This window comes from Aotus nancymaae, unplaced genomic scaffold (assembly GCF_030222135.1).
Source record: "Aotus nancymaae isolate 86718 unplaced genomic scaffold, 86718_ANA_hifiasm-v0.15.2.pri h1tg000072l, whole genome shotgun sequence".
Classification (NCBI taxonomy): domain Eukaryota; kingdom Metazoa; phylum Chordata; class Mammalia; order Primates; family Aotidae; genus Aotus; species Aotus nancymaae.
This window is the reverse complement of record NW_026988487.1, coordinates 14,805,035-14,830,987: the sequence shown is the minus strand read 5'-3', so window position 1 is coordinate 14,830,987 and position 25,953 is coordinate 14,805,035. Positions and strand designations below refer to the sequence as shown.

The 25,953-nt window shown below is 42.1% G+C and overlaps 1 protein-coding gene and 2 non-coding genes across 3 annotated transcripts; all 3 read left to right on the top strand.

The window, feature by feature from the left end:
• The first annotated feature begins 5,638 nt into the window (after positions 1-5,638).
• Positions 5,639-6,735, top strand: LOC105715177 (U1 small nuclear ribonucleoprotein A-like). Its single transcript, XM_064367445.1, has one exon. The coding sequence runs from the start codon at positions 5,664-5,666 to the stop codon at positions 6,510-6,512; it is 849 nt and encodes a 282-aa protein (XP_064223515.1). The 5' UTR covers positions 5,639-5,663; the 3' UTR covers positions 6,513-6,735.
• A 3,618-nt stretch (positions 6,736-10,353) lies between these two features.
• LOC135271001 (U4 spliceosomal RNA) lies at positions 10,354-10,494 on the top strand. The gene has a single exon (XR_010339156.1). It is a non-coding gene; the product is annotated as a U4 spliceosomal RNA (small nuclear RNA).
• Positions 10,495-12,593: 2,099 nt separating this feature from the next.
• On the top strand, positions 12,594-12,700 carry LOC135271012 (U6 spliceosomal RNA). The gene has a single exon (XR_010339165.1). It is a non-coding gene; the product is annotated as a U6 spliceosomal RNA (small nuclear RNA).
• Positions 12,701-25,953: the final 13,253 nt, after the last annotated feature.

Here is a 25,953-nt window from a genome sequence, read left to right as displayed (position 1 = left end):
TAGACATGCCTTTCCATAAGAGGTTGCCCTGGTCTTCTTTCAGTTACCCCAAGCCTTCAAGCTTTTTTTCTATCTTAATGGCATTTAAATATGCCATTTCTCTTCCTATCATCAACCTCTATCAACCTATCATCAACCATATATTTTCCTATCTCTTCTCCATCCTTCCCCTAACTCTTATCTTTTGGGTCCTGGTTGAGATATCACTTACTCAGAGAGACTGTTTGGCTATCCCTCTCCTGCCTTACCTCCTTCATTCTCTTTCACGGTATTTTAGACTTTCCTCTAGAGTACCCATCACAATTTGCAATTATATGTCTATTTGTGTATGTATTTGTCTTCTCTAACAGGCTCTTAGTCCTATGCAGGCAGGGATACCAAACTGTTTTTGTTGTTGTTTTGTTTTTGTTTTTTGAGACAGGGACTTGCTCTTTTACCCAAGCTGGAGTGCAGTGGCGTGATCTCAGCGCAACTTCCACACCCACATCCCATGGACTCAAGCGATCCTCCCACCTTATCTTAGCCTCCTATCTGGGACCACAGGTGTGCACCACAACACCTGGCTATTTTTTTTTTTTTTTTTTTTTTTTGAGATAGAGTTTAGCTCTTGTTGCCCAGGCTGGAGTGCAGTGGCAGGATCTCAGCTCACTGCAACCTCCACTTCCCTGGTTCAAGTGATTCTCCTGACTCAGCCTCCCAAGTAGCTGGGACTACAGGTGCCTGACACCATGTCTGGCTAATTTTTTGTATTTTTAGTAGAAACGGGGTTTCACAGTGTTGGCCAGTCTGGTCTTGAACGCCTGACTTCAGGTGATCCACCCGCCTCGGCCTCCCAAAGTACTGGGATTATAGGTGTGAGCTATTGCACCTGGCTTATTTTTTTGTATTTTTAGTAGGATCTCACCATGTTGCCCAGGCTGGTCTCAAACTGCTGAGCTCAAGCAATCCACCCGCCTCAGCCTCCCAAAGTGCTGAGATTATAGGCATGAACCACTGAGCCCGACCCCCCATCTGTTTTGTTTTCCATATTAACCTAGTGCCTAACATAGAGCTGCATGTAGAGCAGGCTCTTAAATACGTATTAATTGAGAGAATGAATGAATGAATGAAATGTTGTTTATCACAAGCTACTCTGGTAAATGATAGCTTGGGGTGGAAATGAATGTTGCTGACAATATTTAAATGATTAATGTTGAGTTTAAGCATCCTCTACCCTTACCCCATCTCTACCCTCACCATTAAGTAGCATTTGTCTAACACATTTAATCTCCTAGTGCCAAACCCTCATCTCTGTAAATTTGGAGACTAGTTTTTGGAACAGATACATGTACCAAGACTGATTCCGTTTATAGCATTTTAGGCTTACAGGTTCTTACTGAAACAAAGTTTGATTTCATATTATTCTGGATTAACTCTAGGCATTCACCATTCAACGTGAATAATTCAATGTTATTCTGGAGTAACTCCAAGGCATTCACCGTGCAAAGGAAAAGACATTTGTTTTGTTTTGCTAAAACTGAACTCAAACTATCTTAAAGACACGGCTGCATTTATAGATAATTTTGTGCATTTTAGGTATCCAAGAGTGAGTATTGCTTTTGGATGGCTATATTATTTCTATTTGTACTGATATCCTACAAACTTTGTATTATATAGTTTAACTAATAATTTCTTTTTTCTTTTTTTTTCTTTTTCTTTTTTTTTTTTTAAAAGACGGGGTTTCACCATGTTGGCCAGGGTGGTCTTGAACTCCTGACCTCAGGATCTGCCCACCTTGGCCTCCCAAAGTGCTGGGATTACAGGCGTGAGCCACCGCGCCCAGCCATAATTTATTTTTTCTAATAGTAAAAACAATTATGTTCTTTGTAGAAATTTTAGAAAATGCAGAAAAGCATGAAGGAGAAGGAAAAAGTAGAAAGACACAAAAAATATCACTCAGAATCTCATCATTAGAGATAATCGTTGCTAACATTTTGGTATAGTTTCTCTCTTTTCTCTCCTTTTTTTTTTTGAGACAGGGTCTTGCTCTGTCACCCAGGCTGGAGTGCAGTGGTGCAACATGGCTCACTGCAGCCTCAACCTCCTAGGCACAAGTAATCCTCCCACTCAGCCTCCTGAGTAGTTGGGAATACAGGCACATGCCACCATGCCTGGCTAATATTTATTTATTTATTTATTTTGAGATAGAGTCTCACTCTGTCACCCAGGCTGGAGTGTAGTGGCACCATCTAAGCTCACTGCAACCTGTTTTCAGGGTTCACGTGATTCTCATGCCTCTGCCACTTGAGTAGCTGGGATTACAGGCGCATGCCACCATGCCTGGCTAATTTTTGTATTTTTTTTTTTTTTTTTGAGGCGGAGTTTCGCTCTTGTTACCCAGGCTGGAGTGCAATGGCGCGATCTCGGCTCACCGCAACCTCCGTCTCCTGGGTTCAGGCAATTCTCCTGCCTCAGCCTCCTGAGTAGCTGGGATTACAGGCACGCGCCACCATGCCCAGCTAATTTTTTGTATTAGTAGAGACGAGGTTTCACCATGTTGACCAGGATGGTCTCGATCTCTTGACCTCGTGATCCACCCGCCTCGGCCTCCCAAAGTGCTGGGATTACAGGCTTGAGCCACCGTGCCCGGCTTAATTTTTGTATTTTTAGTAGAGATGGGGTTTCGCCCTGTTGGCCAGGCTGGTCTCCAACTCCTGACCTCAAGTCATCTGCCTACCTTAGCCTCCCAAAATGCTGGGATTACAGACATGAGCCACCACGCCCAGCTGCCTGGGTCTTTTTTTACATTGTTTGTAGAGACACAGTTTCACCGTGTTGCCCAGACTGGTATCAAACTCCTGTGCTCAAGCAATCTGCCCGCATCAGCCTCTTAAAGTGCTGGGGTTACAGGTGTGAGCTACCACGCCTGTCCAGCTAAGCCTTATTTCTATGTGTATGTTTGGGTAGGTTCACACATATATTTATAATAGTTATCACCTGTAATCCCAGCACTTTGGGAGGCCAAGGCAGGCACGTTGTTTGATGCCAGGAGTTCAAGACCAGCCTGGCCAACATGGTGAAACCCCGTCTCTACTAAAAACACAAAAAATTAGCCAGGCATGGTGGTACATGCCTGTAATTCTAGCTACTCAGGAGGCTGAGGCACGAGAATCTCTTGAACCAGGCAGGGGGAGGCAGAGGTTGCACTGAGCCAAGATCACGCCATTGCACTCCCAGCCTGGGTGACAGAGCAAGGCTCGCTTCAAAAAAAAAAAAAAAAAGTTATCACATACGTAAGTATATGCTAGTTATCATTTACTGAATATGCCAGGAATATGCCTTTTTAAACATATTACCTCTTGTAATCCTCTCAATAGTTTTATGAGAATATATTTTTATTCTTACTTTACAAATGAGTAAACAGAGTCTGAGAGTATTAATTTATTTGCTTAAGGTCGTATCATTAGTAAATGGTAGATCTGAGATGCAAATCTAGATCTAAAAGTCTGTAATCTGAATCATTATGCTATATATAGCTGTGTGTACATTTCTATGTTTTAAATCAAACTGGAATTACCATAGAGATAGTTTTGTTTTGTTTTGTTTGAGATGGGGTTCTCACTCTGTCGCTTAGGCTGGAGTGCAGTGGTGCAATCACAGCTCACTGTAGTCTCAACCTCCTGGGCTCAAGCAATCCTCCCACCTCAATCTCCTGAGTAGCTAGAACTATAGGCACGCACCACCATGCCTGGCTAATTTTTTGTATTTTTTTTTCTAGAGATAGGGTTTTATCATGTTGCCCAGGCTGGTCTGGAACTTTGGGCTCAAGCAATCCACTTGCCTCAACCTCCTAAAGTGCTGGAATTACAGGTGTGAGCCACCGCACCTGGCTCTTACAGTATTTCATATCCTTTACTAACCCTAATTTTCATGACTTTATGATCTATAAGATTAAGGAAATAGTAAATTAATGAATAAGATATTGTTTATCACATACACACTGGTAAAGCTCAGACTGAATAGATGTTCTGATGTTTCAGACTATTTTCATCATCTTAATGTTTTTTTGTATTCTGTGTGACTTTCTCTTTTTCTTGTCTCTTTCTATACAAACTGTTTACTTTTAAAATGCCGTTTAATGCTTTGAAATATAATCCTCTTGGTTTTATTCTAAAAGTGCTTACCTTTAAATTAAAAAAAACCAACAACTATTTTCAGTATTACAATGAAATAGCAGCTCTTGATTTCTACTGTGTACGATTGGGATATTTAGCATAATTTATTTTCCCTCGTTCTTTACCTCCCACTCCCAACCCTCCCAGCTTGGTTTTATTCATGTTATTTGTCCTTTTAGACCTTTATTATCCCTCTTGAAAAAAGACATTTCTTTTTTTACATTACGATTTTTTCTTAAAAAAGTTATTTTAGACATTTAAATAAAATTCTATTATGTATAAGTCCTTTTATTGTTCTTTTTTAACCTTAAGTTCTCATTCAGCAGAAGTGTATGTTTGAGCAGTTTTCTTTCAGAACAGATAACCTGGGTGGTATCATTTTTGAGTCTTTTATATCTGAGTACTTATTTCTGAGGTCTTCACAATTGCATGACAACTTGGCTGAATATAGAATTCTTAAATTATAAATGTTTACCCTCGGAATTCTGTAGGATATGCTTTATTGACTTGTGTCTTACAGAGTTGCAGAATTCTGCCAAGAGTGGTGGCTCATACCTATAATCCCAGCACTTTGGGAGACTGAGGCAGGCAGATAATCTGAGGTCAGGAGTTCAAAACCAGCCTGGTCAACGTGGTGAAACCCTGTCTCTCCTAAAAATACAAAAATTAGCTGGGCGTGATGGTGGGCACCTGTAATCCCAGCTACTCAGGAGGCTGAGACAGGAGAATCACTTGAACCTGGGAGGTGGAGGTTGCAATGAGCTGAGATCATGCCACTGCACTCTAGCCTGGGTGACAGAGCGAGACTCTGTGTCAAAAAAATAAATAAATAAAATAAAAGAACAGAGTTGGAGAATTCTGAGGCCAGCTTGACTTTTGTTCCTTAGAGATAATTTTTTTTCCTGCCTGTATTCTCTTTTTTTAGACAGTCTTGCTCTATCGCCCAGGCTGGAGTGTAGTGGGATGATCTTGGCTTACTGCAGCCTCTGCCTCCTGGGTTCAAGCAATTCTCATTCCTCAGCCTCCCGAGTAGCTGAGACTACAGGTTTGTGCCACCACATCCAGCTAATTTTTGTATTTTTAGTAGAGATGGGTTTTACCATGTTGGCCAGGCTGGTCTCAAACTCCTGGCCTTAAGTGATTTGCTCACCTTGGCCTCCCAAAGTGCTGGGATTACAGGCGTGAGCCACTGTGTCTGGCCTATAGCATCTTTTCATAGTCCTATGATTTTTCTCCATTTGCTCATCTTTTTTTTTTTTTTTGAGAAGTTCTTGCTGGGTCACCCAGGCTGTAGTGCAGTGACACAATCATGGTTCATTGTGGTCCCTACCTTCTTGGCTCAAGTGATCCTCCCACCTCAGCCTGCCTTCTGAGTAGCTGGGACCACAAGGGCTTATGCACTTACCACCACATCTGGCTAATTAAAAAGCTTTTTTTTAGAGAAAAGTAGCAGGCGCCGCTTGAGAAAACTGCGGCCCCATCGGAAGCCTTACCTCGACACTTCACTCCATGGCAGTTCCCGAGGCCCGCCCTAACCACACTATTTATATCAACAACCTCAATGAGAAGATCAAGAAGGATGAGCTAAAGAAGTCCCTGTATGCCGTCTTCTCCCAGTTTGGCCAGATCCTGGATATCCTGGTATCACGGAGCCTGAAGATGAGGGGCCAGGCCTTTGTCATCTTCAAGGAGGTCAGCAGCGCCACCAACGCCCTGTGCTCTATGCAGGGTTTCCCCTTCTATGACAAGCCCATGCGTATCCAGTATGCCAAGACCGACTCAGATATCATTGCCAAGATGAAAGGCACCTTTGTGGAGCAGGATCGAAAGCGGGAGAAGAGAAAGCCCAAGAGCCAGGAGACCCCAGCCGCCAAGAAGGCTGTGCAGGGCGGGGCAGCTGCCCCCATGGTGGGAGCTATGCAGGGGCCTGTCCCGGGCATGCCACCAATGACTCAGGCACCACGCATCATGCACCATATGCTGGGCCAGCCGCCCTACATGCCGCCCCCTGGCATGATCCCCTCACCAGGCCTTGCACCTGGCCAGATGCCACCAGGGGCCATGCTCCCACAGCAGCTCATGCCGGGACAGATGCCCCCTGTGCAGCCTCTTTCTGAGAATCCACCGAATCACATCTTGTTCCTCACCAACCTGCCAGAGGAGACCAACGAGCTCATGCTGTCCATGCTTTTCAATCAATTCCCTGGCTTCAAGGAGGTCCGTCTGGTCCCCGGGTGGCATGACATCGCCTTCGTGGAGTTCGACAATGAGGTACAGGCAGGGGCAGCTCACGATGCCCTGCAGGGCTTTAAGATCACCCAGAACAATGCCATGAAGATCTCCTTTGCCAAGAAGTAGCACCTTTTCCACCCCCATGCCTGCCCCTTCCCCTGTTCTGGGGCTACCCCTTTCCCCCTTGGCTCAGCCCCCTGAAGGTAAGTCCCCCTTGGGGGCCTCCTTGGAGCCATGTGTGAGTGAGTGGTCGCCACACAGCATTGTACCCAGAGTCTGTCCCCAGACATTGCACCTGGCGCTGTTAGGCCGGAATTAAAGTGGTTCTTTGAGGTTTGGTTTTTCACAAAAAAAAAAAAAAAAAGGTTTTTTTAGAGACAGAGTCTTGTTATCTTGCCCAGGCTGGTCCTGAATTCCTAGCTTCAAGTGATCCTCCTGCCTCAGCCTCCCAAAATGCTGGGATTACAGGCATGAGCCACTGAGCCTGACCACCACTTGCTCATCTTAACATAGAGAGGTCTATGCTTGTCCAGCTTTTGATAATACTGAAGTGAGGATTGCAGTGGGTTCTATTAGAAACTGCAATGTGGCTTGGCATTGTGGTGCACGCCTACAATCCCAACACCTTGGGAGACCAATCACTTGAGGTCAGGAGGTCGAGACCAGCCTGGCCAACATGGTGAAACCCTGTCTCTACTAAAAACACAAAAACAAAACTAGCTGGTCATGTTGACGCATGCCTGTAATCCCAGCAACTCAGGAGGCTGAAGCAGAAGAATCACTTGAACCTGGGAGGTAGAGGTTGCAGTGAGCTGAGATTGTCCCAATGCACTCCAGCCTGGGTGACAGATCGAGACGCTGTCTCAAAAACAAAACAAAACAATACAAAAAATGAACCGTAATGGGTCTGAGTGTATACCCTATCTTCCCTTTCCACCTATCTTCACCTAGTCTTCAATCCCGAGTAATGGGATGTTGGTAGAATTCTAAGGGTTGATAAGATATTTTATGGAAATAGAATCTTGATCTGACCTCTCCATCTAATTGGAAACTTCTACATTCTAACTAGCAGAAATTCCTCAAAGTTTCTGGCATATGGAAGATTTTCCTCTATTTTTATTCCTTTGATCATTTCAATGTGAATTTAGAATAAGCCAATTTAGAAGCCTGTCCTCACAAAGCCATTTTATTTAAAACCCACAAAATAACATTTTTTCTCTGTGTTAAGAAGGTTAGAAAAAAATGCTCAAGACTCATGATTATACGTAGTTTTAACATTTTTTCATAAAAGGTCTCAAATCCCTTGGGAAGCTACATGGTCTAGTGGGAATTGGGAGAATGGATTCTGATTGCAATATGTAATTTCACTGCAGCTTTGAACAAACTATTTGAACTTCAGATTCTCTAATCTTAGATTTTCTTACGTCATAGTGTGACAGAGAAAGCACTACAGAAAAACATAAATGTGGACGCTCTTTGAACTGTTCAAAGATAGATACTAAGGAAATCTGAGGGCTTTTTGTTATTGTTTGAACGCTATTATGGCTTTGAGCACTTTCGGGCTAGCCCAAAGAGTGTGTGCTTGAAGGACAGCAAATGAGGCCGGGTTGCTGGGGAGCCCTGTTATGCAACACAGTTCTGAAGTATAGTTGGGGGAGAGACACTGCTTTGGACACTGTCATCTTGTGGAAGATTCAAGAGAGTAGTAAATGTAGTTTCACTTTTCTGTTAGGTCAAATTACTATGCCAGATTTATCTGAAAATAGTTTGCCTCCCCTCTTTATGGAAATGAAGGCCCCTTGGTGGGTTAATTATGCCTTTGTAAACAACTTTTGTACTTCTGGCCAGCATAGGCCACAGATGTTGTCTATTTCTGTGAGATGATTTGAAAGTGTGCAAAAAGAAACATCTGTATGGTTATCTCAGAAGTTTAAAGAAAATATCTTATTATGCCAGGTAAAACTTTTCAGTTCTATCCCTTATGCTATTAACTCTTCCTGTATTTTATTATTCAATAGTTAAATGAAATTTCTATATGATTAAGTATGGAATTTTCCTAATCATGGGAAAAGATATTATCTTCACTAAGATCCATGACACTGCAGCTATTTCTGCACTATGGAGATAAGTGGCTCTCTCCGTCATTAGTCTTAGACGTGTGACTTTTTAGAAGCGATGGACATGAAATGAAGGAATAAGAATTTCTTCCTTAGGCTGGGTGCAGTGGCTCATGCCTGTAATCCCAGCACTTTGGGAGGGCAAGGTGGGTAGATCCACTTGAGCCCAGGAGTTTGCAACCAGCCTGGGCAACATAGACAGATCTCATCTCTACAAAACTAGAAAAAATTAGCCAGGCATGGTGCCATGCCCCTGTAGTCCCAGCTACTCAGGAGGCTGAGGTGGGAGGATCACCTGAGCCTGGGGAGGTGGCAGTTGCAGTAAGCTGTGACTGCCCCACTGCACTCCAGCCTGGGCAACAGAGTGAGACCCTGTCTCAAAAAATTTTTTTTCTTCTTTCTGTGCGACATTGTGCAAATACATTACACTTGTAACCTATAGGCCAAAACAGAATAAGGCACCTTAATTGTTCAACAACTGATTAAATACCTGCTGTATGCCAGACACTGCACTAGGAGCTAGACATACATAAGCAGACAGCACATAGTTCCCAGGGGGGAAGATTAATCAAATATATTAATTACAGAATGTGTTATGAAGAAAATATATAGGATACAATAAATGCAAATAAGAGTAGGAGAGGCAAGAAATATTTCTACAGGGCAAGAAGGAAAAGATTATTTGAAGTGACATTTAAATCAAGCCTTAAGGTGAGCAGGAATCTACTATGGAAGAGCAGAATAAACGGAATGTGCCAAGGCTCTGACTTGTGCAAAGACCTAAAAGTCATGATGAACAGTGGTGACACAGTGGTTGAGGAGAGAGTGAGATAAAATGAGTTTAGAGTGGAATGGAGTGATTAGATCTATGTTTTAAAATTACTCCACCTGTTTTGAGGGGGAATGGGTAGGAGTTTGAGAATGAAAGTAGATAGGATGACAGCAAGACTGAGAGGGGGAGAAAAGAATGAAAGTAGAGAGACCTGTTAGGAGACTATTGTAGTAGCTTGGATTAGGAGGTAGAGCAGATAGAAAGAAGGAAATCCAATTAGTATATGTTTGTAAGTAGAGTCAATAGATCTTATCAATGAACTAGTTGGAGGGCAGTGAGAGAAAAAGAAAAATCAAGTACGACTCCCAAGTTTCTGGAGTCACGGGGGAATGGTGGTGTCATTACAGATGGTGAAGATCAGAGAGAAAGGGATTTGGAGAAGAAAACCTAAGAATTTTTTTTTTTTTTGAGACAGAGTTTTGCTCGTCACCTAGGCTACAGTATAGCACGATCTCAGCTCACTGCAACCTCTGCCTCCCAGGTTAAGTGATTTTCCTGACCCAGCCTCCTGAGTAGCTGGGATTACCAGTGTGCACCACCTTGAGTTAATAAACTCAAGGCTTCATATTTACATATTCACTTCATAGTTACTTTTATCACATAGAATGTGATTTTTTTTTTTTTTTTGAGATGAAATCTCTGTTGCCCAGGCTGGAGTGCAGTGGCATGATCTCAGCTCACTACAACCTCTGCCTCCTGGGTTCAAGGGATTCTCCTGTCTCAGCCTCCCCAGTAGCTGGGGTGCCACTGTGCCTGGCTAATTTTTGTATTTTTAGTAGAGACGGGGTTTCACCATGTTGGCCAGGCTTGTCTCAAACTCCTGACCTCAAGTGATCCACCTGCCTCAGCCTCCCAAAGTGCTGGGATTATAGACATGAGCCACAGCAGCTGGCCAGAGTTTTGTTTTGGACATGATAAATTTGAAATGCCTGTGATGTATGTAACAATATATCACAACTGGACAGTTGCATGTCTGGAGCTCAGAGGAGAGGAATGAAGACATATTAGGAGTGAACACAGCTTTGTGCAGTGGCAGTATCATAGCCAATGAGGTTTATCTGAGGCGGGATTATTGCTAATTGAAAACTTTTCCCAATACCCCGCCATGACAATTTGCAATACAGTCGGCACTGGCAATTTTTGACAGTCTCTACGGAGACTGATAAAATAAAAAAAAAAAAGGAGTGAACACTACTGGGATAATATTTTAGCCCTGAAAATTGGTAAGATCTAAGAAGACAACGTAGAGAGTAGAAAAGAGAGCCCATACCAGCACCAATGAGAGGGTAGGGGAAAAAAGTAAAGAAATCCCAGAATTGAACCTGGAGAACTACCCAGATGAACAGTTGTGTTACCGAAAAGAAATGCTGAGGCCCGGCACAGTGGCTCACGCCTGTAATCCCAACACTTTGGGAGGCCAAGGTGGGCTGATTATCTGAGGTCAGGAGTTTGAGACCAGCCTGACCAACATGGAGAAACCCTGTCTCTACTAAAAATACAAAACTTAGCCGGGCGTGGTGGCACATGCCTGTAATCTCAGCTACTAGGGAGGCTGAGGCAGGAGAATTGCTTGAACTTAGCGATTCTAAGTTCAAGAATCGCTAAGTGGAGGTTGTGATGAGCCGAAATTGTGCCATTGCACTCCAGCCTGGGCAACAAGAGCGAAACTCCTTCTCGAAAAGAAAAGCTGAAAGAAATTAAGAGAAACATGTGGTTTAGAAAGGAAACTGATGACTTATGTTTGGAACTTGACAAGTTTGGGGTCCTGACTGGGTTCCTGTTGTTCCTAGTGTGGTGCCTGAGCAAAATATATAGGTTCCTTTTCAAATGTTAATGCTACATTTATAGTTTATTTTATGATTCAGTCTTATGGTATCTTCATGAATTTTCAGAATAAAACATCCCTAATCATTCCTGAGTTGGAGTTTGGAATGAGAGAAAACAACTTTGCTAAGATCCAGGACGCTGCAGCTGTTTCTGAATTATGCTGCAAAATGGCTATTTCACCAATCTTAGACAACAAGCAGCTATTTTATTTTAGTAATGGACACGAGATGAAGAAAGAAGGATTTGTCCAATGTTGAGCAAATGCACTTTGCTGGCAGCACAGAAACTGAGGAGAACACAATGTAACAGACATATATTGAGCATCTACCATGTGCCAGGCACTGTGCTAGGCTCTGGGGATAACTCAGAACATGACAGACAAGTATATGAGTGTACAGACTTTTAAGGGAGATGGAAAAAACTTAAACTTACAAATAAAATAACTACAAATTTTGGTGAGTGCTGTGAAAGAAACAAATACAGGAAATAAGCAGGGGATGGTACTTAGCTTCTGGATAGAATATTTAGGGCAGCGTTCCTTGAGGAGGTGACATTTACTGATTCCTGAAGGATGGAGAGTCAGTTATAACAAGATTAGGGAGTGATGAGGAACCAAATTGTCTTTTGCAGTATTTGGCCCTGAAAAGCTAAGGCAGGCCAAATAGCTCGTATTGGAATATTCAGTAGTGGTGCACCAAGAAGCGAGGTGGTTGGGAGTGGTCTGCTCCCATGGGGAGTATTTTATCACTGACAATTAAAATTAACAGTTGGAAGTTGGGCACAGGTGGCTCAGGCCTGTAATCCCAGCACTTTGGGAGGCCAAGGCCAGCAGATCACTTGAGGTCAGGAGTTTGAGACCAGCCTGGCCAACATGGCAAAACCCCATCTCAACTAAAAATACAAAAATTAGCCGGGCATTGAGGAGCATGCCTGTAATCCCAGCTACTTGGGAGGCTAAGGCAGGAGAATCACCTGAACCTGGGAGGCAGAGGTTGTTGTGAGCAGAGATTGAGATCTCACCACTGCACTCCAGCCTAGGTGACAGAGAAAGACTCCATCTCGCTGATTCTGTTTGAAATAATAATAATAATAAAATAAATATATTGCCAGCTGAGCAGGTGGCTCACACCTGTAATCCCAGTACTTTGGGAGGCCGAGGCAGGAAGATTGCTTGAGCTCAGGAGTTTAAGACAAGCCAGGGCAACACAGTGAGACCTCATCTCTCCAAAAAAATAAACAAAATTAGCCAGGCATGGTGCCCCACGCCTGTAGTCCAAGTATTTGGGAGGCTGAGGTGGGAGGATCACTTGAGCCTGCAAGGCTGAGGCTGAAGTGAGCCAAGATCGCATCACTACACTTCAGCCTGGGTAACAGAGCAAGATCCTATCTCCAAATAAATGAACAAAAACAAATAAAAATATAAATAAAATTGTGCCCGCTTTGGCAGCATGTATACTAAAATTGGAACGATACAGAGAAGATTAGCATGGCCCCTACACAAGGATGACACGCAAATTCGTGAAGCATTCCGTATTTTTTTAAGTTAAAACTTAAAATTATTATTTAAAAAAAAAGAAAAAAGAAATAAATAAAATTGCCTGCACATGGTGTTAATAAAGAGTAGATGGACTTTTGGTCAGTTTTACTATTATTGTAAAATTCTCTATAGATAATGCCCCTGTAGTGGGCTGAATGTTGACCCCCAGAAAGATATTTGCATGTCCAAATTCCCCAAACCTATGGATATCACCTCATATGGCAAAAGAGTTAATATCGCTTTATGTGAAAAGACGTGGTAAAGAATTTTGAGAATAGGAGTCTTGTCCTGGATTATCTGGGTGGTCCTTAAATCCAATGGCAAGTGTCTGTAAGAGTGAGACAGACAGAGGGAGATTTGATGGACAGACAAGAAAGTGACAATGGTGTGCAAATTCAAGATAGAAGACATGCTTGGATGAATGGATGGATATAAGGATACATGGATATATAGATGGAGGAACATTTACTAAATAACTGACAAATGGTAAATCTGCCATCTTACCAAATGGCTGTGGTAATTTCCATGCTGTACTGCTAAGTTACCCATGATTTTCCTTTTGATGCACAACAGTGACTTTGATCTAAACAGTTTCATTTTTCCTTATGTAAGTATGTAGACATAACTTTCATGCTTGACAAAATGCTCCATAAGTATTCGCATCTCTTTACTTTGTCTTAAAAGAAACTTTTTAAGGAGAGGGATCTTTTCTTTTTAAACATTAATTAATTTTTTGAGACAGGGTCTTTCTCTGTTGCCCAGGCTGGAGTGCAGTGGTGTGATCATAGCTCGCTGCAGCCTTGATCTCCCAGGCACAAGTGATCCCCAGACTCAAGCAATCCTCCCACCTCAGCCTCCTGAGTAGTTGGGACCACAATCATGCAACACCATGCTTGGCTAATTTAAAAAAAAAAATTCTTTTTTAGAGACAGGATCTCAGTATGTTACTCAGGCTGGGTCTTGAACACCTGAGATCAAGTGATCCTCTTGCCTCAGCCTCTCAAAGTGTTGAGATTGTAGCATGAGCCACCGTGTCTGGCCTCTTATTTATTTATTTGAGATGGAGTCTTGCTCTGTCGCCAGACTGGAGTGCAGTGGCTCGATCTTGGCTCACTGCAACCTCAGCCTCCTGGGTTCAAGTGGTTCTCCTGCCTCAGCCTCCTGAGTAGCTGGGACTACAGGCACCCACCACTATGCCTAGCTAATATTTCTATTTTTAATAGAGATGGGGTTTCACCATGTTGGCCAGGATGGTCTCAATCTCTTGACCTCAGGATCAGCCTCCTGAGTAGCTGGGATTACAGGCACCCACCACTATGCCCAGCTAATTTTTGTATTTTTAGTAGAGATGGGGTTTCTCCATGTTGGTCAGGCTGGTCTCGAACTCCCAACCTCATGTATATAGGTTGGACTGAATAACTCACTTTTTTTTTTTTTGAGAAGAAGTCTCACTCTGTTAACCAGGCTGGAGTGCAGTGACGAGATCTCAACTCACTGCAAGCTCCACCTCCCGGGTTCCAGTTATTCCCCTGCCTCAGCCTCCTCAGTAGCTGAGATTACAGATGTGCCACCACGCCTGGCTAATTTTTGCATTTTAGTAGAGACAGGGTTTCACCATGTTGGCCAGGCTGGTCTTGAACTCCTGACCTCAGGCAATCTGTCCACCTCAGCCTCCCAAAATGCTGGGATTACAGGCATGAGCCACCGTGCCCAGCCTGAATAACTCACTTCTAACATATGGATATAGAAATATTAATAACAAGATGTCACTTCAGAGATTAGATTACAAAAAGACAGTAGCTTCTTGAAAACTCTCTCTCGTTCTTTGCTCTGAGGAAGACAATTAGTATGTTATGAGCTGCTCTACGGAGAAACCTCCAGTGAAAAGCCATGAGGAACTGAGGCCTTCATTCCAACACTTCATGGGTTTAAAACTAAGTCCTACCAATAACCATGGGTGAGCTTGGAAATAGATCTTCCTACCAATTTCATGAGTGACCTTGCTAGAGGCACCCAGCTAATCAGCACCCAGATTCCTAATTTACAGAAATTGTGAGACAATCAATGTTTGTTGTTGTAAGGCACTAAGTTTTGGGGTAAATTGTTAGTAGCAATAACTAACTAACAATACCAATCATATGATTTGAAATACTAAATTGAAGCACTAAAATAGAATGGAGGAAGGAAATAAAATCAATAGGTTGTATTTTTTTTTTTTTTTTTTGAGACAGGGTCTCATTCTGTCACCTAGGCTGGAGTACAGTGGCATGATGATGGTTCACTGCAGTCTCCACCTCCTGGGCTCAAGCGATCCTACCTCAACCTCCTAAGTTGCTGGGACTACAAGCACACACCATTATGCCCAGCTAATTTTTGTTTTGTTTTTTTTTTTAGAGATAGGTTTCAACAGGTTTTCACTATGTTGCCCATGCCGGTCTTGAACTCCTAGGCTCAAGCAATCCACCTGCCGCCACCTCCCAAAGTGTGGGATTACAGTCATGAGCTGCCATGCCTGGCCAATAGGTTGTAGTTTTTGTTTGTTTATTGTTTTTGAAACAGAGTCTTGCTCTGTCACCCAGGCTGGATTGCAGTGGCGGGATCTTGGCTCACTGCAACCTCTGTCTCCAGGTTCAAGCAATTCTCCTGCCTCAGCCTCCCAAGTAGCTGGGATTACAGGCGCATGCCACCATCCCTAGCTAATTTTTTTGTATTTTTAGTGGAGACAGGGTTTCAGCATGCTGGCCAGGCTGGTCTCGAACTCCTGACCTTGTGATCCACCTGCCTCAGTCTCCCAAATTGCTGGGATTATAGGCATAAGCCACCACCAAAAGTCATGCCTGGCCAGTTATAGTTTTTTTTATAGCTTCTTAGACATCAAATCATACTGACTAGATTCCTTATTAGTGGCTAATTTAATCCAGTTTATGTTGAGTCTTAATAGTTTCACTTTCAGGGGCCACCTATAGACCAACTTCTGGATGAATCTAACTATTGACTCCAACATGCTGTGTATATATACTGACAACTAAATATGTATTGATTGATTCATACATAAATTCATCATGTCTACTGGAGACTCAAAAATGGCACCCAAAATGGCATACTAATTCCCTTGGTCTTTATTTTGTTTGCTTGTTTGTTTTTTGAGACGAAGTCTTGTTCTGTCGCCCAGGCTGGAGGGCAATGGCGCGATCTCGGCTCACTGCAACTTCCGCCTCCCAGGTTCCTGGGTTCTAAAAAACACAGACAAAATAAAACTGCTTTTTTCTTTTTACAGAAAAGAAATATATGTTTAATGTAGACATTTAGAGAAATAAACAAAAAAAGGAAAGTGAAAGTCACTTTTTTTTTTTTGAGACAGAGTTTGCTCTTGTTTCCCAGGCTGGAGTGCAATGGTGAGATCTCAGTTCACTGCAACCTCTGCCTCCTGGGTTCAAGCGATTCTCCTGCCTCAGCCTCCCAAGTAGCTGGGATTACAGTGCATGCCACCATGTCCGACTAATTTTTTATTTTTAGTAGAGACAGTTTTCACCATGTTGGCCAGATTGGTCTCAAACTCCTGACCTCAGGTGATCTATCCACCGCCTCGGCCTCCCAAAGTGCTGGGATTATAGATGTGAGCCACTGCCCCTGGCCAAAAGTCACTTTGAATCCGCCACTTAGAGAGGACTGCTATTGAGGTTGAATGTACTTTTTTTTTTGAGATGGAGTCTCACTCTGTCACTCAGGCTGGAGTGCGGTGGTGCCATCTTAGCTCACTGCAGCCTCTGCCTCTCAGGCTCAAGTGATTACTCCTGCCTCAGCCTCCAGAGTAGGTAGAATTACAGGCACCCGCCACCATGCCCAGCTAATTTTCTATATGGGATTTCACAATGTTGGCCAGGTTGATCTCAAACTCCGGACCTCAGGTGATCTGCCTGCCTTGGCCTCCCAAAGTGCTGGGAATACAGGCGTGAGCCACAGTGCCCCAACTGAATGTGCTCTTGAATTTCAGTTGACAGCATTTGCCTGTCTTTCAAAACTTGGGAAAACACTCTATACTTGGTTAACCAGATAGCTGATTTCTTTAAAACTCAGTTTCCTTAATGAAATATCTGAAAGTTTAGCTTTATATATCTAATATTTAATGACTCAGTATCACAAACATTTAAGATTTAGTACTAGCCTTGGCAACATGGTAAAACCCTATCTCTTAAAAAAAAAAAAAATACAAAAATTAGGCCAGGCGCTGTGGCTCACACCTGTAATCCCAGCACTTTGGTAGGTGGAGGCAAGTGGATTATCTCAGGTCAGGAGTTCCATACCAGCCTGACCAACATGGTAAAACCTGTCTCTACTAAAAAATACAAAAATTAGCCAGGCACAGTGTCTCATGCCTATAATCCCAGTACTTTTCGAGGCCAAAGTGGGCAGATCACAAGGTCAGGAGTTTGAGACCAGCCTGGCCAACATGGTGAAACCCTGTCTCTAGTAAAAATACAAAAATTAGCAGGGCATGGTGGCGAGCGCCCATAATCCCAGCTACTCCGAGGCAGGAGAATCACTTGAACCTGGGAGGTGGAGGTTGCAGTGAGCCAAAACTAAGCCACTGCGCTCCAGCCTGGGCAACAAAGGGAGATTCAGTCTCAAAAAAAAAAAAAAAAAAAAAATGCCAGGCACGGTGGCTCATGCCTGTAATCCCAGCACTTTGGGAGGCTGAGGCGGGCAGATCATGAGGTCAGGAGTTCAAGATCAGCCTGGCCAGCATGGTGAAATCCTGTCTCTATAAAAAAAATTAATTAATTAAAAAAAATTAGCTAGGTGTGGTGGCAGTTACCTGTAATCCCAGCAACTTGGTAGGCTGAGGCAGGAGAGTCAATTGAATCCGGAAGATGGAGGTTGCAGAGAGTCGAGATCACACCACTGCACTCCAGCCTGGGCTATACAGAACAAGACTCCATCTCAAAAAGTAAATAAATAGGCCAGGCTCGGTGGCTCACGCCTGTAATCACAGCACTTAGGGATGCTGAGTCGGGTGGATCGCCTGAGGCTGGTATTCGAGACCAGCCTGGTCAGCATGGTGAAACCCCGTCTGTACTAAAAATGCAAAAATTTGCCAGACATGATGGGAGGCACCTGTATCTCACTGCACTCAGCTACTCGGAAAGCTGGGGCAGGAGAATCACTTGAACCAGGTGGAGGTTGCAGTGAGCCAAGATTGCGCTACTGCATTCCCGCCTGGTCAACAGAACAAAGCTCCTGTCAAAAAAAAAAATTAATTAATTAATTAAAATAAAAAATACAAGAATTAGTCGGGCATGGTGGCTCGTGCCTGTAGTCCCAGCTACTTCGGAGGCTGAGGTCAAAGGATTGATTGAGCCCAGGAGGCGGATGTTGCAGTGAGCCCAGATTGCACCACTGCACTCAAACCTGGGCAATAGAGTGAGACTCTATCTCAAAAAAAAAAAAAAAAAAAAAAAAAAAAAAAATTCAGTACCACTTACTGATGTTTTAAGTACTATACGAGACAATTTTATTTCCATTATTTTATTTAAACCTCACTAAACCTTGTGTGTTGGGTACTAATATTAACCTCAGTTTTCAAATGAGTGAACTAAGGTTTAGAGAGGTTAAGTAATCTGACCAAACAAGATCATAAAGATAAGGAGTCTCATTAAAGGGATTCCATCCCAGTTCTGTTTGGCTATAAAATTTGTGCTCACACCATTCTGCTAGTTTCTCCCTCAAACTTTTTCCCATTATACTTTTTCATAAAAGCAAAATATCATTTAAAAAAACTTTCATAGTCAGAAAAGTCGTCACATTCCAGTTATTAAAAGACCAACCTAATTTATCCACACCTCTGTACCATTCCTTTAAAAGTTTTTGAAGTTAGTGTCTCCAGGCAAAATTTTTAAGATCTAAAAGAAATATACATTAATAAAATTCTTTTCCTGCTAAAATAAAACAGTGAATGTTACCAGTGATTTGCCTCATTTTGAAACTGGAACTATCATCAGAGAGCCAATTTCCATTTATATAAAACTACATAATACTGTTTCTGATTATAATTTCTGTAAAGTTATAGGCAATTGTTACAGCTGAAAACTAGGTTTTTTTCAGCAAAATTTCCTGTGGTTGTATGGTTTTATTATAATGAAATAAATGAGTGGTTTGAGAAGAAAGAGTAGAGAATATGACCATGGAATGCCAGAATAGAAACAAATTTAGAGACTACCTACCTCATCCTCCATATTTTATAGATGAGAAAACTGAAGCCCACGGAGTTAAATATTTGTCTCTTTTAGGTTGTCATAGTACATAAAGTATAAAATTAATGGCCTGTGAAAGTTTTCATTTGATAATTGAGACTGTCTTGCAAATATACTTAACCAATTTCTTAAGCTGTGTAAGTAAGATAAATGAAAAAAAATTTTAAATGTAATACCTGGTACATAAAAGTTGTATAATATATATTTGTGAGTGAACAAATGAATAAAACAACTTATTGCAACCAGGCACGGTGGCTCATGCCTGTAATCCCAGCACTTTGGGAGGCTGAGGCAGGCAGATCACCTGAGGTCAGGAGTTGGAGACCAGCCTGGCTAACATGGTGAAACCCTGGAGTTTACTAAAAAATACAAAGAAATTAGCCAGGCGTGGTGGCACACACCTGTAGTCCCTATAGTCCCAGCTACTGGAAAGGCTGAGGCAAGAGAACTGCTTGAACCTAGGAGGTGGAGGTTGCAGTGAGCCAAGATTGAGCCACTTACTTTACTCTAGACTGGGCAAAAGAGCGAGACTTCCTCTCACAAAAATTGCTTTCGGTTTGCAAATTCTCTCACGGTCCTTGAGCCAAAGCACCAGGCCTGAATTTATATTTTATATGCAGTCATACTACATATATATGTGTGCGTGTGTGTGTGTATATATATGTGTGTGTATATGTGTGTGTATGTATGTGTGTGTGTGTATGTGTGTATATGTGTGTGCATGTATGTGGGTGTGCATGTGTGTACATATGTGTATGTGTATATACATGTGTGTATATGTGTGTATATATGTGTGTGTGTATATGTCTATGTATATGTGTATGTGTGTATGTGTATGTGTGTATATGTGTGTATATGTGTATATATGTGTGTATGTGTGTATGTGTATATGTGTATGTGTGTATATGTGTGTATATATGTGTGTGTGTATATATATATATATTTGTTGCTTTGCTTTTTGTACTTGAGTTATTGATGTCCACATTTTTCCACATTATTATAAAATATAATTCTTTAAAGTGCTTACTGCAGTTACAATACTTCTAAGTCAAATTCCAAGATGACAGTAAGTAGAGGTGAGTCCAGGTTTTGGGGAACCCTCATTAAGACAAAAAAAATGCATTGAAAAATAATAATAAATAAATAAATAAAAAAGTCTGGGCGTAGTGGCTCACGCCTGTAATCTCAGCATTTTGGGAGGCCAAGGCAGGCGGATCACCTGAGGTCAGGAGTTTAAGGCCAGCCTGGCCAACATGGTGACACTCTGTCTTTTTAAAAAATAAATAAATAAAACTAAATTTAAAAATGCAGCCAGGTGTAGTGGCTCATGCCTGTAATCCCAGCACTTTGGGAGGCTGAGGCGGGCAGATCCTGAGGTCAAAAGATTGAGACCATCCTGGCCAACATGGTGAAATCATGTTTCTACTAAAAATACAAAAATTAGCTGGGCATGGTGGCACACGCCTGTAATCCCAGCTACTCAGGAGTCTGAGGCAGGTGAATCGCTTGAACCTGGGACACGGAGGTTGCAGTGAGCGGAGATCGGGCCACTGTACTCCAGCCGGGCAACAAAGCAAGACTCCATCGCAAAAAAAAAAAAAAAAAAAAGCAAAAATTTCTAATGACTTCTGGATTCTAGTCAACAGAAATTAAAGAAAAAATTGACTTGTGATATCTTTGGGGAAAAGTAAGAAAAAAATACAAAAATAGATTACTTTTAAATTATTTACAAGGCCAGGTGTGGTGGCTTACACCTATAATCCCAGCACTTTGGGAGGCCGAGGCAGTTGGATTACTTGAGGTCAGCAGTTTGAGACCAGCCTGACCAACATGGTGGAATCCCATCTCTACTAAAAATACAAAATTAGCTGGGCGTGGTGGCACATGCCTGTAATCCCAACTACTTGTGAGGCTGAGGCAGGAGACTCGCTTGAACCCGGGAAGTGGAGGATGCAGTGAGCCAAGATTGCGCCATTGCACTCCAGTCTGGGCAACAAGAGCGAAATTCTGTTTCAAAAAAAAATTTTTTTCTACAAAATAATGAAAAAAAAGTCTAGTTTTCAAAACACTATTTCTAGGGCCCCTCTAGGGCTTTGAAGGGGCCTGTGCAATGAGAGGCCCTGAATCTTCATTAGCTTCACAGTATAGCTGCCTCTGTTAATAACCAGACATCATCCTCATGGTTGTTACGAATAGCTTGGATATTTACTATATATAACATATGAATATTAGAATATATATTACTATATATAACGTCTAATAGAGGTTTACTAAAATTTTGGAAGTGTACATTACCCTTTGATAGTGTTAGAAATTTTATACAGCTGGACCTGGATTCTCTTTCAGGCTCCACTATAAATGTGGTGGCTTTTAAATTATGAGCAAGTCTCTTCTTCAGGCGTCAAATTCTTCATCTGTGTAATGGGCTTAATATCAATCTCAAAGAATTACAAAGACAAATGAAGATAAAATACTTGGAATAGTTCTTGACATATAGTAAGCTCCCAGTAAATATTAGCTATTATATGGATAGTCAAAACATGCTACCAAGTGTTGGAACCTCTGTCTCTCCATTGAAACTTCCCATATTGACTGTAGGTAGGTAAAATACTGCGTGAAATGAATTTCAAAGGATTGTACAGATTATATTTTTTAATTAATTTCATTTCTAAACATAATGCTTTTATGGCCTGGTGCAGTGGCTCACGCCTGTAATCCCAGCACTTTGGGAGGCCAAGATGGGCAAATCACTTGAGGCCAGGAGTTGGAGACCAGCCTGGCCAACATGGTGAAACCCCATCTCTACTAAAAGTACAAAAAATTAGCTGGGCATGGTGGCATGTGCCTGTAATCCCAGCTACTCAGGAGGCTGAGGCAGGAAAATCACTGGAACCTCAGAGGCAGAGGTTGGAGTGAGCCGAGATCGTGCCACTGCACTCCAGCCTGGGCAACAGAATGCAACAATGTCTCAAAAAACCAAAACAAAACAAAAAACCAAAATCATCCAGGCCTAGTGGCATGTGCCTGTAGTCCCAGCTTGGGAGGCTGAGATGAGAGGATCACCTGAGCCAGGAAGGGCAAGGCTGCAGTGAGCCATGACGGCATCACTGCACTCCAGTTTGGGCATCACAGTGAGACCCACCTCAAAAAAGAAAAAAAAATGTATATGAAAAGTAACAACGACTACAGAACATCTGGAAAATAGAGAAAAGAAAAAAAGAACACCTATAATTTCATCAGACTTACGCTATATTTCCTTCTTGTGTTTTTTTCGTTAATGCAGATTCCATTTTATAAAAACTGCTTGAAGTAAGTAGACCCAGTTATTTCCTTTTCACAGAAGTTTAGTATTAGGGCATTATTATAACGGAATATTTCACATGCATGGCAAATCTCAAATATATTTTATATAAAACAACTTCAGAAAAATCAAGAAAAAAGGTCTATGTTTTGTTGTATTTCCATTCTTATTTTTAAAATTCACCTTCTTCAAGATTATGATTCTAGTGTATACGAGAATGTAATATTCTGCACTTTTTCTTACATTATATCATAAGCCTTTCTCCATACTACTGCATACTACTAAGGCAACATTCTTAGTAACTAGAGCATCTGAGAATAAGATTTAGTTTCTTAAACTCAGTCAGTACAACCGTAAGTGAAAAGCTAAGACAGGAAAAGTGTGATAAATCAGAAACACAGAATGAGTACTTTTGGTTTGCCTGCAACTATAATGTAGAAAACCTGGAGAGAGAAGTCACAACTCTGAAATTCAAGCCTTCCAACTAAATGTCTACCTCAACAAAAAAAATCACCATAATCCTAAATTTTATATACTTTTCTTTCTTTCTTCCTTTTTTTTTTTTTTTTTTCAGACAGAGTCTCACTCTGTTGCCTAGGCTGAAGTACAGTGGCACAATCACAGCTCACTGCAGCCTCTACCTTGAGGGCTCAAGTGATCCTCCCATCTCAGCCTCCCAGCTACAGGCACACACCACCATGCCAGGCTAATTTTAAAATTTTTTTGTAGATAAAGAGTCTCTGTATGTTGTCCAGGTTGGTCTTGAACTTCTGGGCTCAACTGATCTGCCTTGGTCTCCCAAAGTGTTGAGATTACAGGTGTGAACCACCACACCTGACCCGTTTTTTCTTTAATAATTGGGAAAGTAGTGGAATATTATTCAATGGTAAAGACTTATGTATTGTGATATTATATTATTATTAGGGTTTTCATTCTCAAAATTGGATAAATGTACCCCCAAAGAGGTTTTTCTTTAAAATTTAGCATGGCTGGCTGGGCACGGTGGCTCACGCCTGTAATCCCAGCACTTTGGGAGGCTGAGGCGGGTGGATCACCTGAGGTCGGGAGTTCGAGACTGGCCTGAGCAACATGGAGAAACCCCATTGCTACCAAAAATACAAAATTAGCCAGGTGTGGTGGCGCATGCTTGTAATCCCAGCTACTCCGGAGGCTGAGGCAGAAGAATCGCTTGAACCTGGGAAGTGGAGGTTGCGGTGAGCCGAGATTGCGCCATTGCACTCCAGCCTGGGCAACAAGGGCAAAAACTACGTCTCAAAAAAAACTTGGCCGGGTGCAGTGGCTCAAGCCTGTAGTCCCAGTACTCTGGGAGGCCGAGGTAGGTGGATCACGAGGTCAGGAGTTTGAGACCAGCCAGGCTAACATGGTGAAACCCTGTCTCTACTAAAAAATACAAAAATTAGCCAGGCATGGTGCAGGGCGCCTGTAATCCCAGCTACTCGGGAGGCTGAGGCAGGAGAATCACTTGAACCCAAGAGGTGGAGGTTGCAGTGAGCAGAGATGGTGCCATTGCACTCCAGCCTCAGTGACAAAAGCAAGACACTGTCTCAAAAAAAAAAAAAAAAAAAAAAAAAAAAAAAAAAAATTTAGCAAGGCAACACAAATCCTCACTATATAGAATATGCCAAGGTTTGGTCATGGTTTTCTGGATTCAGTGACATTTGTTGTTGGAAAGTGGCTTTTATGTTTTAAATAAGCTTTTGCATTGACATTCATTAATTTCATTAGCATAAACTTTTTGCTTTTAAGTTTCTTCTTCCTTTAATGTTGTCCTGCTGTAGGAATTCAAGCCACATTTAAAAAATTCTAAAATGTAACATACATTGAAGAAACAGTCCATATATCCATTGCTGAGTGAACAAACAAAATGTGGTATATACATATAATAGAATATTATTCAGCCTTAAAAAAGAAGGAAATTCTGACATATGCTACTCTGAAGACATTATGCAAAAAAGCCAGTCACAAAAACACAAATATGGTACAATCGCAGTTATATGAGGTATCTAGAATAGTCAAATTCGTAGACAGAAAACAGAACAGTGGTTATCGAGGGATGGGAGGTGGAGGGAAAGGATAGTTATTTTATTGGGTATGAAGTTTCAGTTTGGAAAGATGAAAAAGTCCTGGAGATGAATGATGGTCATGGTTCCACAACAATATGAATGTACCTAATGCTCCTGAACTGTACGCTTAATTTTTTTGTTTGTTTGTTTTGAGACCGAGTTTCGCTCGTTGCCCAGGCTGGAATGCAATGGCGCAATCTCGGCTCACCACAACCTTGGCCTCCCGGGTTGAAGCGATTCTCCTGTCTCAGCCTCCCGAGTACCTGGGATTACAAGCATGCGCCACCACGCCTGGCTAATTTTTTATTTTTATTTTTAGTAGAGACGGGGTGTCTCCATGTTGGTCAGGCTGGTCTCAAACTCTCGATCTCAGGTGATTCGCCTGCCTCGGCCTCCCAAAGTGCTGGGATTACAGGTGTGAGTCACTATGCCTGGCCATATGTACACTTAATATTAAGATGGTAAATTTTATACAATGAATATTTTACAATTAAAAGAATCCCCCAATCTATAACATGCATTGAGAAAAGTGCGTTTTACATGTATAATCAGTTTAACAAATAATTGTGAAGCAAATATATGTACAATCACCACCTGGTCCCAAAAATTATCAGAGTAACCTGTGTCCCTCCCCATCACAACCCTCTTCCTTCCTAACCACTATCATGGCTCTAACATTTGCTTTTGAAAATCATACTGTGATGTGGTAATGCAGGATAAGTTAAATCAACACTATAAAACGGCACAGAATAGTTCCTTAAATTCCAATTTTTCCATAAGTGCAAAAAAAAAAAAAAAAACACACAACAACCCACTTAATAACTTTTAAGTGCTCTTTCTCCCCTTCCTGTGCTCTTGAAACTTCACATTCTAAAACCTATTTTGGTTCCACAGTTGACCTCACCTGCAGAGTTTAATTAAAAAAAAAAAAAAACCTTCAGTATAGATTTTCATTCCTCCCGCTCTCCCTTGCCTCCAACTACAAAGAAACAATGATTTAAACCCTTTGTGCCCTTTTAGAAAATTACACAGATACCCCATTGTGGAACCCAATAATCCCTTCGTGGAAAGGAAGAGATTAGCATATGAATACAAAGCAAAATGAATCCAGAATACAAAATGATCTACTGGATTGGGAAGCTCTTGTATTCTTAAAAATGTATTTATTTCCTCTTTTTGTATTGCCCCTTTAGTGGTCGCGGGGTTAAGGGAATTGAGCTTCCCTTTCTGGTTACCCGGAAAAGGATTTTAAAAAAACCAAAAAACACCAGATTCTAAGAGGTGCAAAACCAACAGATGGCTCCCAGCGCCAGTGGAATCGCCAGTGGAATCTGCTACACTCGACACGAACTTGCTTGCCGGCGAAACGTGTAGAAAGTGCTGTTCGCAGACTGCGTGGTGAAGGAGAGAAAGCGACAGAAGAGAGAGCCATAGTGCTGACGTTGAAGGCCCGGCCCTGTGAGGTTGCACAGGGTAAGTGGCGTTGGCCAGGCGGCAGCGGCGAAGGGGAAGGAAAGAGGATTTGAGCTGGGGGCGGGGCTTGCGGCGCAGCGTGGCTCCTGATTGCTGGAGCGCGACTGCCAATCTTGCAGAATAGCTCGGTTAACCAGTGCGCTGG

Coding starts and splice junctions, on each gene's coding strand:
- LOC105715177 (XM_064367445.1), top strand. CDS start 5,664: ATGGCAGTTCCCGAGGCCCGCCCTAACCACACTATTTATATCAACAAC.